At 45.4% G+C, this 13769-nt stretch overlaps 1 protein-coding gene across 5 annotated transcripts in view; it reads left to right on the top strand.

The window, feature by feature from the left end:
• Window positions 1-11571, top strand: part of CD247 (CD247 molecule) — an 82968-nt gene extending 71397 nt beyond the window's left edge. For 4 of the 5 annotated variants that reach the window (XM_039521116.1, XM_039521130.1, XM_039521139.1 and 1 more), the window contains 5 exons: window positions 1057-1143; window positions 3016-3054; window positions 4932-4988; window positions 6563-6604; window positions 10321-11571. In XM_039521116.1, the coding sequence (XP_039377050.1) occupies window positions 1057-1143; window positions 3016-3054; window positions 4932-4988; window positions 6563-6604; window positions 10321-10386 (291 nt within the window). In that variant the 3' untranslated portion in view covers window positions 10387-11571. The remainder of the gene's footprint in view (window positions 1-1056; window positions 1144-3015; window positions 3055-4931; window positions 4989-6562; window positions 6605-10320) is intronic. The other variant, XM_039521125.1, reaches the window with a different exon arrangement.
• The last annotated feature ends 2198 nt before the right edge of the window (window positions 11572-13769 follow it).

The raw sequence follows: 13769 nt of genomic DNA, 5'->3' as shown, positions 1-13769 counted from the left end.
CATGAGTCACCATGTCTCCATTGGTCTAGTCATGTGACTTGCTGTGTATCCTAGAACATGGGAAGTACCAGACTGGCTCAGACCTGTCTTTTATAGTGGCCGGTACAGATGCTGAATTGGACAATGCAAACAACTCCACAGTAGGCAGATGTGAGAATCTGCTCCTCATGAAGTGTTTGCTCTAGCCCCAGATAGCTAGAGATTAGTTTAAGATTTGAAGCATGGAAGTGTTAGATCTCTTCCAATAATCTTTTTAGCATTAACTGTTAATCTCTGGATAGTCTTATCCATATAAATGTACAGTCTCTTTGAATTTTGCTCAGTTCTTGACCTCAACCAGATGGCCACGGGATCATCTAATCGTTGAATGGATGAAAAAGTATTTCTTTTGTATGTTTTTTGAATTTGCCATCTTTTCAAGTCCTCTCATTCTTGTGATATGAGATAGGGAGAATAGAAGCATTTGATCTATCCTCTTTTTATATCATGCCTTATTTTGGGTACTTCTATCATGGCCATTTCATATTTGTCTACTTTGTAAAGTAAATCATCCCAATTAAGAGTTAGCTCAGGCACAGGATTTACTGAATGCAAATCATGACTTTTTAAAGGGGAAAAGAAATCAATTATGTAATGTCGTGGCTGATGTAGATATGGCATCAGTGTATCTTCTGTTAAATAGAATCAAATCTGCTCCGTGTATGAGTGTACATCCCCAGCTACTAGAGGGAGGCAGTATAAAAGCCATAATCCTATTTCAAGTAATTGTGATTTGCCTTTAGCTCTAGCGGCAGGGTCCTGTGGTTCTGGGGCAGGAAGATCTGAATTCTAGTGGGTAGACTAGCAAGCAGGGTGGTTGGTGCATACAGCCCTACATCATTAGTGTTGATTATTTTTCCTTTAAAACTACTTCTTGGCTTATTTATCAGTTATAACTTGTGCAGTAAATTGGATGTTGAACTGGAATTTCCTTCCAGTGTTAACTAAGCCAAGATCTAAGTTGCTTATTAGCACAATCTCTGTCACTCTGACTACTTTTCCTTTTTTTCATTGCAGAAATTGTCTCGTACAACCAGAGATGAATATGATGTTCTGGGAACTAAAAAGAGAGGCTCTGACCTTGAAATGGGAGGGAGAAATCAGGTAACTTCCTCTCGCCTGCACTCTTGTTTAACTTTCCTTTTGTGCTCAACCTCTCTGAGATGTGCATGTGCCCATTCACACGATGTCCTGGGTAGTGTGTACAGGGCACCATTATCCTGTTAGCCACGCACGTCTGATGTGCCATCTCCACTGCCCCGCACGACTTGTCCACAACCAGAGTAGATGCCTTAATGCTAAAGCAGTTACTGGAGAGTCAAGTGATAGTTTAACCTTAAGCAGGCTTTGGCAGCTGGCACGCTGCCATGGTGTGGCTAGAATTGAGGGCTGCTGGCTAGTGGCAGTGTATCTTATTTAAAGGGCAACATAAACTGACTTGGTTGTGGAAATCCTGCACTAGCTCAACTTCTTGAGACGAGGGTCCTGCATGCCCTTAGCCACAGTGGGCTTAAGGCTAGACGTCTTTCACTTAACCCCCTGAAACCTTTCCCTGGCATAGCTATGTTGTTGAGGGGTGCATGCATTCTTTGTTTTTCAAACCAGCAGAGCTGCACTCTAGATTGGTTGGTTGGTTCAGGGAACTGACCTAAGCTATGCAGGGCCGCCCAGAGGGGGGCAGGGGGGCACTGTGCCTGCCCCCGGCTCGCAGGGCCCCCCAAGAAGAGGAGAGCCTCCTCCCGCCCTCTCCTCTCAGCCTGCCGCCGCGCGCCGCCGCGCCCCGCCCCCCGCCCGCCCCCCCCCTCCGGCAGAGAGGGGGCGGGGGCGGGCTGGGAGGGGGCCCCCCCCCCCCCCCGCCCGAGCGGGCGGGAGGGGCGGCAGGGAGGGGGCGCTGGCGCCCAGCTCCCCGGTACCCGGGTAAGAGGCCGCCGCCGCCCGGCCTGTCTGGTCGCGCGGGGCGCCTTCGCGGGGGGGGGACCACCACCTGCTGAAGGCCAAAGCCAGCGCCCCCCCGCCCCCGACCGCCGGCGGGCCGGCCCCGCCCGGGCGGCGGCCGCGCCGGCACTTGGCGTCTTGGGGCCACGGGGGCTTTGGCGGGTCGGAACGGGTCCCCGCGCGGAAGGGCCCGAAGCTATGTGCAGTTTTGGCAGCATACCTGTGCCCATTCCAGGAGGGCATTGCTAGTATATCTCCACTGCTGCTTTTTTTAAATCATCTCCCTAACATAGGCTAAAGATTGTTGCGGCACAGCTAACACCCCCCTTGCAGGGGAGTGTCAAAACACCCTGCTAGCTGCTTGTGTTGCAGCCTGTAGTTAACACTCTTCATGTCTCTCACAAGGCAAGGGATGACCATGGATAGAGACAGGAGAGTCCTAACAAAGCACAAAGCTGGAGTCTTTGATGTGCAGACAGTAAAATCTTCCCCTCTGCGCCTTTCTTAGGAGCTCACAACAGCCCAGAATAGGAAATCACACTCCATCTCAAACCCAACGGATGTGGGGGCAGGGCATACAGGGGCTGAGTGTCTCACTGTAGATCTGTGTGACGCTTGAGCAAGTGCCAGTGAAGTAACGTAAGAGTCATAATAACTGCACTTGCTGAGACCTCACTGCTGTTGGAGAGGAAGAGGGAGGGGACGCCTTCCCCTTGCTCAGTGTGTCAGGGTTTTCCTGCTGAGGACAGCTATGCAGATCAAGGGAGGAAGGATTAGGTTTCAGTAAGCATAAAAAATAAACAACTCCTTCAAAGTAGCAGTAGCTCTTCTACTCACATCTGTCCAGGTGCCAGGCTGGAGAGCAGTATGCAGAAAAAGATGGCAGTAATATGCATCCACTCTGTACACTGGATACATAGAAACATGTCAGTACATAGCCATAGCTATGAAAACGGGCATGGTTAATACACAGCCATATGCACAGAGGTAAAGGATGCTGACACTATGTTGATTACTCAGCTCTTCCCCTTTGTTTTTCAGCAGAGAAGAAAGAAGTCATCTCAGGACACAGTTTACACTGTGAGTAAATTAAGGTGCTGCAGGGTGCTAAAGGCAGTGTTTGAGAGACACTCTCTCCCTCTCCAATGTCTGTGCTGATGTTGTGGGTCAGGTTTTGGATATGTTCCCCATGCTGTCACCTTTCCCCAAAATGAGCTAGACTGACCTGCTTCATAGCGGGAGGATGGGGACTGCACAGAGATATACAGCCTACCCCTGCACTTACTGCCCCAGTCCATGGAATATTTTTGCTTCCAGCTGGCCCCCTGCCTGATCTCTCAGAAGCAGCACTGGCAGAACTTCCCTTGTAACTAACTGCATCCCCAGTAGCATCTTACTGGGGATACTGGTTCATTAACACAACCACAGGGAACGGGAACAACATCCTACCCTAGGTGGTAGCAGAGAACAGTAGTGACCTGGAGAGTTAGCACTGGAGTCCTGCTCAACTTCTCCCTGGGTTTTCATCCTGTGCTGGGAATTTTCAGCTGCACGTGGGAGTCAATCGGTTCCCCTTACAGACTTTCAGCACCACCTGAGTTAGCAAATCCCTTCCCATAGCACATCCAGGAGGATCTCCTCTTTCTCTGACCTTGCAGAGTTCCTTTCTCTCCCTCCACCCTCTGCCTGGCCCTCAGTTCAGTTTCTCTCTCTAAAGGGGGTGCCCTGAACCTTGGTGATATGGAGATGAAGTGCTGGTAAAATAAATAGTCCGTTCGATTCCATTCATGCTGCATACTCAGTGGCTTGCCCCATGCACTATGCTATACAAAGACCAACTGGTCTGAGGTATAGAGGAAAACCCTGCACATAGTACTAATAGCTCTTGAGATGCTTCATGACCACAGTCCAAGAAAAGTCATCTGGTGGTGTATGAGAATGAAACAGGTGGCTGAAGGCTAGCCAGGCTCATCCAGGATCTGTATCAGGGGGCTGTTACCACCGTTAGAAGGCCACATGGAGAAACTGAACAGTTTCTAGTAAGAGCTGGAGTACACCATGGCTTGGCAAAAAGTCCCTTTTTATTTACATGGGTACTTAATGCACTTTCAGAAAACAGCCAGAGAGTGGCACCCTGCCACATGCTTTTTGCAGCTGATGATGTGCTTGTGGGGGAGAGCAAAGAGGAAATGAAAGATTTCAGAGAGATGGAGGGGCATACTTGAAAGAAATGGCATGAAAATCAGCTGCAATAAAACGGAGTATAGGGGCTGTAGATTTGATACCTTGCAGGAAAGTGCCAAGACTAAGTCTGGAGGGCAGCTATTACTAACAGGTACAGGAGTTCAAGGACCTAGGTTTGATAGTAGAGGATAAAGGTGAGCTCAGCAATGAACTTAAGCAGAACAGGAAAGGCATGGATTAAATGGAGAGAAGTGAGCTGACTGCTCTGCAATAGGCGAATGCCTAGCAAATTGAAAACAAAGATCTTGCAAGACAGTAACGAGGCCTGCACATTTTTATGGCTCCAAATTCTGGGCACTGAGGGAGAGAGAGAGAGAGAGAAGCAGATCTTGAATACAGTGGAAATGAATGCATTAAACTGGATGCTTGCAGTTAGAAGAAGAAGATTGGAAGAACATATAAGAAACCGGATTAAACCCTCCATTTTTAAGTTTAAGAGAAGGGTTGGAAGACTCAGAGCCAGATGTCATACAAAAGGATTTGATTAGCTGTCAAATTGCCAAGAATCTGCTTTAAGACAGACTGGAATGGAGAAGGTCTCAAAGAACCAACCTCATCTAGATGGAATTAAGGCTAGGAGTTGTCTGAGGGGGGGGGGGGGATTAGAAGTGAAAGTGAGGGAAAGGAGCAACTCTGCAGTGTGGCTAAGGATATCAATGGGGCTAGCATGGCTTCTTACACTGCTAACGCTGTTCCCTAAATTTGGTTGCCAGTCTTTGCAGAAGGACAAGATGGGCGAGGCATACAGTGAAATTGGGAAGAAGGGAGAGGTGAGTGGTACCTTTCTTTTCAACAAGGGCAAGTATAATGATGCTAAGGATTTTCCACCCCATATAAGAGGTTCCCACTACAACACACATCCTCATGACTATCACACACAAGGTGAATTCCCAATTTAAAAAAACCACCACCCCACTAAAGCAAGAATTGACTTCTTTCCAGTAGCAGCTGCAGTCTACTAGTGCTTTCTAAACAGCTAATACATTAAATATGGACATGCTTTGAGAGCTACTGATGAAAAGCACTCTACAAAAACCAGGTATATTAATGTCACTTTTACTTTTCTGTTCATGACTTGAGTGCAACCTTAGAGGTTAGACAGAAGGTAGCATCCCATGGATACTAGAAACAAATGGTTACACTGCTGCCCTTATGCAGGGCATTCAGTTCTGTGCCTGCAGAATAACTTCAGGGGAAAAAAAGTAAATGTGCTGATTTTTAAAAACCATGATACTAATTTTCTTCCTTCCCAGTTTAATTAAAGTTTCAGTGGAAACTTAAATTAAGAAAATCAGTTCTGTAGAAAATCAGTTCTGTAGTTCCAAAGTTCTGAATGTTATATTCCAAAATTCACTTGATATTAATTGGAAAAAATCTGGTGTGCATGCTTGGTGCACAGTTTACAAGTGCTCCCCCTCAAACGAAATAAAGGAGCTCATGGTTCTGGGTAAGGATCATACCCTTGCTGAGTTTCACCTCTTAAGCATCTTTATGGTAGTTCTTGCTAAAATTGTGTAGGTAGACTTGTTTTCAAAAAATGTAAATACCCCTTTCCCTTTTGTCACTCAAAGAGGTACGCGCCTGGGCTCAAAGTTCCAAACAAAAATTCACCCCCAGAAAAAGACAAATCAGAGAATTTCATCCTCACTAAGAGTATTTTGTTTCAGAAAGCTGTAAAAACAAGGGCATTTAGCGTAAACGTTAACTTTAGTGGGCACTACAGCTGATAACGTCCACCTAACCCCCTCAGATGGGGGTGTGCGTGCACCTTGTCATTCACCCTTTCGTACATACATTGTAGTGCCCACGGACTGCTGCAGCCACTCTTTGAAATGTCACACTTGGAAACCTGCATCTTGCATGATACTGTGGTCAGCTGGTTAATCTGACAAAACACCATTCCAAGGGAAATGTTTCATTGATTGGCATCCAGGTCATAAGGCAGGTTTTTCTCCTGAAAGCCGAGAGAGACAGGGGTGCGGCTATTTACATGCATGTCATTTTACTGAATGCTGGCTGTTTGTTGTTTCCTAAAGGGCCCATGAGTGCTTCCTTTGCATCATAAGCTGTTCACAAGATTAACGCTGGGTGAATAGCTGAAGGTTAGGAAACTTACTGCATTGTCCTCTGTATTTAATAGAGTGCAGAGTCACTTGGCCCCCACATGGCATGCAGCAGTCACCACCTGATAAATAAATGAGGGCTATTTCTTAATTGTATCTAGGCTATAAAATAAGAGGCACTTTTGTGAACACTATATATTGAAATACAGTAAATCACAGCACCCCCACTACATAAAGCAGTAGTGGCTATTAATCCATGGCTTCTCTTTTACTTCCCAAAGCACCAGAGGCGGCGAGGCAAAGGGAATGATGCTGTCTACCAGGTAGGGAGTTCATACATAGGAGCTGCAATCAAATCACTGCATTTGATGAGAACATTGCTAACTGTGTGTCTAACCTTTGCTAATGGATGATGCTGTGGGGCTTCAGAGTGTCCGTCTGACTAGAGGTGATGTGCTGCTGCCAGGGCCTGCTCTAGACCCCAGCGCGCCAAGCGTGCGCTTGGGGCGGCATGCCACTGGGGGGGTGGCAGGCGGCTCCGGTGGACCTCCCGCAGGCACATCTGCAGGAGGTCCACCGGAGCCGCGGGACTGGCGACCGCGAGAGCGCCCCCCGCGGCGTGCCGCCCTACTTGGGGCGGCACAATTGCTAGAGCCGCCCCTGGCTGCTGCTACTTCAAAGCTAAGAGCGCCCCTCTGTAACCCTTTGTTAAAAGTAGCCCAGATCATCTTAAATGTCCCTGCTATTTGGATTCTCTAGCAGGAGAGGGAGCTGCTCTACACTGGTTCCAAAACTCTGGCAGCTGGACTTCCTAGAAGAATCATTTGCTCCCTCTGTCTGCTCTATAGCCCCTGCTCCAGATAGGTCAGCTGTACCATGGAAAGGACATGGCTGCTTGTTCTTGAAGTAGCCTGAATTACCTGCTATGTACTATGACCAACAGTTGGTTAAGGGCTGCCTAGCATCTGCAGCGACTCAAAGGTAAAATCAAAAGCTTAGTTCTCCTGGTTGAGGGCAGGTGGTGACCACCAGCTCCAGTCAACAAGCAGCTTTCGTTATCTTACAGAATTGAACAGGCACGTTCATTAAAGGATTTTCTTTTGCACATGGAGCATTGATCACTAGCGGAGAGGGTAGAGTAGCAGCAGGGAGTCAAACGAGCACTGCAGCACCAGGACAAACTGGTATTTTTACCTGAACCGGAACTGAAAGGAAAAAAGTTGGGTGAGGGGTTTAAAATAAAGGTTTGGCATTTTTAAGCTCAATATTTTAAGCTATTGTGAACTTAGTTGAGACAATAAACAGGCCTGGCTTGAGGCTTGTTTATACTAAAAAGGCTGTAGCACTTCAGTGAAGACGCTACCTATGCTGACAGGAGAGCTTCTCCGGTTGGCACAGGTCCTCCATCTCCCCAAGAGGCAGTAGCTATGTCTAGGGGAGAAGCCCTCCTGGCACCATGAGTTAGGTCAGTATAACTGTGCTGTAGTGACGCACTTAGGTTGGTTTAAGTTGCTAGTGTAGACCAAGCCCTAGTATAAGGAGAATAGGAGGAGGCAAGTCCACAAGCATGGGGAGGGAGAGGGGCAGCGTGGGAGCTGCCTGTACACCAAATGAGGCCCCAGAGATATATGAAGCGTTGCTGGATATTTGTATGTGCCAATACAAACCCATGACAGTGAGTCCCAGAGCCCAGGTCAGCTGGCTCAGGCTGAAGCCCAGACTTTGAGACTGTTTTCAGAACAAAAACATCTACACTGCTACTTTTAGCCCCATCACCTGAACCCTGTGAGCTCATTGGGCTGGGCTCTGAGACCCTGTACCATGGGTCTCTTATTGCTGTGTAGACGTACCCTCTGAGGTTCCCCTGCAGGGAGAGAAGAAGTGGAATGCTCCCTGGTCCCAGGAGTTAGTAACTTTTCAAGCCCCAGGGAAAAAGGTAATCTCTCCATCCTCTGGGGCAATGCATTCCTTCAGATGCTCCACCTGAGGCCGGGCCCATGTCCTAAACTCACTTATCCTTTCACTGCAGAGGTCCTAGATAGGAAAGAGCAAATGGTCAAAGATGTGATCTGAGGGAACTAAAACAAAGTGTTCATAAAAAAAAGTTTAACAGAAAACACTATGAAAACTCATGTTAAAGTTTCAGAGGGGTAGCCGTGTTAGTCTGGATCTGTAAACAAACAATTTTCCTGTGGCACCTTATGAGACACAGATTCTTCAGCATTGCAGTGCATTTCACTTTCTCAGATGCAGTCTTGCAGAAGAAGAAGCTGAAGAACACCTAAAGGCCTCTGCATGCAACGCTGCATTGTTCTGTATATGTATGCCCATTCTTTGTTGCTTTTTCATGTTAAAGTTGCAAAATAAAAAAAAAGCTTCAATTAAGTTTTAACTCTTTGAATTTACTTTCACCAAGACTGAAATTTTGATGTGAATCAGTTCTAAACAGTAACCAAATTTTGTTTTGTTTTTGGTGGCTTGAAGCAGAACTGAACTGAACCAAAATGTAGGTTTGTCCCCGCCCCCGGATACTATCCCAGATGCCCTACTTCAGTACTGAAGTTTATTTGGGCTCTTGGAGGAGCCTGGCAGATGCATTAAAGGCACTGAAGCTCAGATGATTATCTTATATTCCCTAGGAAAGTTCCTCATGGAGAGTCAAGGTGGGGGAACAGGGGGGAAAGAGAGAGCTTTTTTTCCTTCTCTCCTACACTTAACTGCTGGTGAGCAACTTTGTCATGGTGGTCATACTTGTAGCTGAGGACGGAGTGGGATCTCCCCGAGAAGCTGTCTCCACAAAGGCCTTAGTTATAGGCTAGATCGCTACAGATTCCCCAGTAGTAGGACAGAACATTTTTGCTAAATGGAATGGATACTGACTCATGCTACAGCTGGGTCATTGGGTTACTGGCTTGGGATGTGGGACACGCAGGTTAAAGTCTCTACTCTGCCTGATTTGTAATGAACTGGGGTAAGAAAAAACCCTCTGATCTCAATCAGGCAGAACAAAGACTTGAACCTGGGTCTTCCACATGCCAGGTAAACATAACTTACACAGACCCATACCTACCTGAAAAGTTGCCATGAACCTGAATTGTCATTGGCAGGTCAGCTCTAACCAATGATTTTATTCGAGGTTGGTTTCAACTAGGCCCTTGTGAGACTATAGACTCACAGAAAGGTAGGACTGGATGGAGGATCAAGTAAACCTAAGAATGTTCAGTATCAGCCAATGAGCTAGGAAACCTACCTTTTTAAAGTGGCACAGAGCATCTTGCTTTTAGCCAGTATCCACAGCCTGCGGGAGCCTCCAGCAGCTTGTTGCTCAGTTAGCTGTAGATGGCGCCTTTGGGCCTCAAGTACCCCACAATCTTGTGTGCTGGTTGTTTATCACTTTAGTATACTGTTGCAATCAGTGCGAAGGATGCTGGGACAAGTAAAGTAAATAAAGCTGAGAGATGCCAAAGACCATACATTGTAGTGGAATAGAAAATCAGAGGGGTTGAGGTGGACTGAACTGGGGAAAAAGGGATTGATGAGTACTCTTCCATCTGCAGTGCTGCTGCCATACCAAATGCACCAGGCTGGTGGCAGGAGGTGGTGTTAAACTCAGAATTTGGGAAGGACATCTTACTTGGGTCAGTGCAGAGGGAAATTTAGGCAGGCAGAATGCACTTTCAGTTGGATATAGGTTATTGTGGTGTGTAGCTCTACCTAGCTGAGACGTCTGCCCGCTGTTCAGACACAGCCACTATGTGAGTGGAAGTGCTGCTGCTGAGGTTAGTACTGTAAAGCACTGTGTGAGCTTTCAGGAGGAGTTGCTATAGCAATGTTTTTCATTAACCCCTATTCAGCATGCATCTTACCTTCAGGGTAACTGACAACCATTGACCTTTCATCTTCAAGGGAAGTAGTGATTTGAACAAGTGCCTCTCATCACTGCTACAGAACAGATTAGTGTGCTGAACACCCGCTTCCCATTTCAGGCGACTGGTCCAAGGTCTACCTCATTCACCTTACCCTCTCTTTCTTCTTTCAGGGACTCAGCTCCGCAACGAAGGACACATATGATGCCCTCCAGATGCAGCCATTGCCCCCTCACTAAGTGGTATTCGTGCAGTGGATGGGCAAGACTGAGAAGTCCAGATGCTTTGGGCGAGGAGAGAAGGGAAACAATTTTCAATCCAAAAAAGGCCATTCAGTCAACACCCATTTTTTCAGGACTGCAAATTACATATGCGTGGTTCGTTGCACCAAGTAGGACAAGTCTGGATTTAGTTCCCCTCCTCCCTTCCCCCCTTCAAAACTATACAATCTCAAGCTTTAGCTTTTAAATGTACATATCTGTAAAACTATTCCTAATGATAGTGGCTGTTTCATACCAGCAAGTGTCGGGCAGGAGACTAGGACGTTGGGTTCTCTTCCTCCTCCTCACTGAGCCAGTTTCTCTGGCTATTTAAAAAAAACAACCCAAAACTACGCCCCATATACCCACCTCACAGGTGGTTGACATTTAATTATGGCTAAAGCACTTCTAAGGTCCTCAAAAGGAAGGTGCTATAGCTACACCCAGTATTATCTACAGGAAGGCTAATCTGCATCAGCATAACTAGGGCAGTCTAGCTCCAATATTTTTCTGCTGTAAATTTAGCTTTATTTCTAAGTTGGTTTTAGCTGTGGAGAGCTGTTCTTACTGTAAATGATGACACGTTCCTAGAGTGAAAGACAAATGCTAAAAGCAGGCTCCACCGTGACAGTGTGAGGAGGATTCAGTGCTAGGCTGCAACAAGCAATCAAGAAAATAACATCCCAGTGTGATCAGCTCTTGCAGCACATGGACAGCATCCAGAAATGCTAATGGAAATATATGAAAGCTAGGACACCTTTACCAGCGAGGTTCCATGGTAAAAACAGGAGTGGTGCAGCATATAGATTATGCTCGAGAACACTGGGAAAGTTGGAATTTAATTAAAAAGGGAATTTTTTAAATCAACAATCCAAAACTTGAGCTCTCTCTTCCCTCACTATTGCTCAATCTACACAATTTTTAAGGGCTATTCCTCCCCCACTTAAAAGACAGCACCGAAGTATGTTCCTGTTATATAAAACAATGCCAGCAAGTGATGAGTATTTTGCTGAGGAAAGTGTACAAAAGCCGAAAAATGTAAGAATTTTTAAATACCTTGTAGGATAATTTTAAAGATGAGGAGTACAGATTCAATGCAAAGGTGATGGTGGCTCAGCAATTCAGAAGGTTTTTGATGAGGTAATAAAATGGATGGGAAAGCCATGGATGTGTAAATGTGTTTAACTGAGCTGTGTGCTAGTCCTGCTGTTGCTCTCCCGCCACAAAAGCTGCCTGCACCCACCTGAACAGTCACAATTGTCACGTCAAACTAAGCCAGGCTGGACAAGGTTAGTACGTGCTGGAAGGCTGCCATCCACATATTGCTGAAATCTTCAGGCCTGGTCTGTATGTAGGTAACTTTTTTGCACTGCTTTAATAATGATATTGGTTTAGAAACAGGTAAACTTACTGAAATGAGCTATACCAATATAAGCACCTTTTTAGAGTGATATAAATGCATCTGCAGTGGGGGGTTGGTGGTTCTACCACATTTTTTTGTACCACCTGAACTATATAGTTTCTAAAATCAATACAAATACTGGCAGTAGGCAAGCCCCTTAACATGGCATTGGGGGCTCTCTCAAATATAAATTTGTGGACTTACTATTCTTGTTGTGAGACAAAATGATTAGAGGCATGGAAAGATGGAGTAAAGGGGATATGCTAGAGTGTCCGCTAAAATAACAAACAGAGAAGGTAAATCAAACACTCCTACTTTCATAATACAAGACCAAGCTGCCAGTCACTGAAATTAGAAGACACTGAGTCTACAGCTGCCAAAAAGAAACAGGTCCTAGCTTATTTGTGTTGTATAGAACAAACAGCTATAGGGCAGTAAAGCCTAGAGTTTCATATTAAAAAAAATCTCATAGGTGCTAGGGAATAAGACAACCACTAACCTGGGGGAGTTAACGAGAAAGTTTCCCTTTATGCTGTCTCTAGCTGTGAGAGGATGTTGGCTCTCAGACGTTCCCTCTAGTATTTCTTCCAGGACTCGCAAGGCATCGAACATGCAAGGTGGTTTGAAAACTAACGAACTGGCTTTTGGGGGAGGGGCTGGCTCTGGTGTTACGCACATGGTAATTGCATCCTTTCCTATTTTCCAAATTCAGTCTTTACATTCAAGAACCTTTGTCCACAGTCCCAAGAAGACAACCCAGGCTGCTGCTTCTCTTTTAGAAAAGAAGAGTGGACAATGCAATGGTGGCAGAGCAAAAGCTTCTCAATGAGAGCTGATCACCTGCAAGCTGTTTGGCACAACTGACAAATAGCAAGAGGGAACATCTCTCAGGACCAGCTTGATCGATCTGAGGAACAGAACTAAGGAGATTTTTGCCCTCCAACTATTGATGTATTTAAAAACCACAAACAAGTACATACATGTTAAAACACTTGGAAAATGGTTTAATGATGTTTACAACAGAAATGAACTGTACAGTTACAGTAAGTTTAATATATATAAAAAATTACAGCAGACAAATGCATCTACACAAAATCTACCATTTCATCCTGATTCACTGTAATCTACACAATCTCTCAATGCCTACAGCCACCTGCAGGCAGCCACTGGGAAAAAAATAAAAGGCATCTTTAAAGAAACAGCATCCCTTTTATCCCCTCATCAAGAAAAAGATGTCAATTAGTTTCAAAATCATAGGGGTCTTTCACATTTCAGTCTCAAGACCAGATGAGAATGTATTTCATCTGGGTACAAGTATCGCATTAAGGTCCCTGACTTCAAGTGTTCAGCTGACCCCAGGTGTACAAGTGATAGTATAGGAGGAGAGGTGAGAAAAAGGGTTAACACCCAGACTGCAAATTTATCTTTGGCTGAAGAGATGCATAAAAGGATCCCCTCCCGCCCAGGCTATTCACAACTCATTGCTTCATTAAAAACTATTGGCCAGCTTCAGCAGAAACATTTTTTTCCCAAATTCCAACTTTTCACTCAAAGAGAAACTGATGTTTTCAAACTAACATGCTTCCAAGATTTTTCTTAAATAAATCTCGGGCCACCCCCGCCCCCCAGGGAGAAAAAAAGAAGACACCCTTTGACCCAGTTATGTAAAAAATAAATTCAGATCTTTAGAAACATTAAGAATGCTGTCTCCTTAAAAAAGAAATAAGGAATCCCAGCTGGGAATGGCAATCAGTGAAAATGCAATCCAAATTGACAGTCTGGTGGAAGTTCATTATGGAATATTATGTACACTTTAGAACTTTTTAATTATGAACACCTAGGCAGTGAAAACTGTTATGTTAATACATACATAGACACACCCAAAACATACAAAAATACTATTATTTCAAACTACTAAGAATAGGACAGTTCAGTTATCTCCATGCTATGACTTTAAGAG

The sequence above is a fragment of the Mauremys reevesii genome, linkage group 1 (genome assembly GCF_016161935.1).
Source record: "Mauremys reevesii isolate NIE-2019 linkage group 1, ASM1616193v1, whole genome shotgun sequence".
NCBI classification, from domain to species: domain Eukaryota; kingdom Metazoa; phylum Chordata; order Testudines; family Geoemydidae; genus Mauremys; species Mauremys reevesii.
This window is presented reverse-complemented; position numbering and strand designations above follow the sequence as displayed.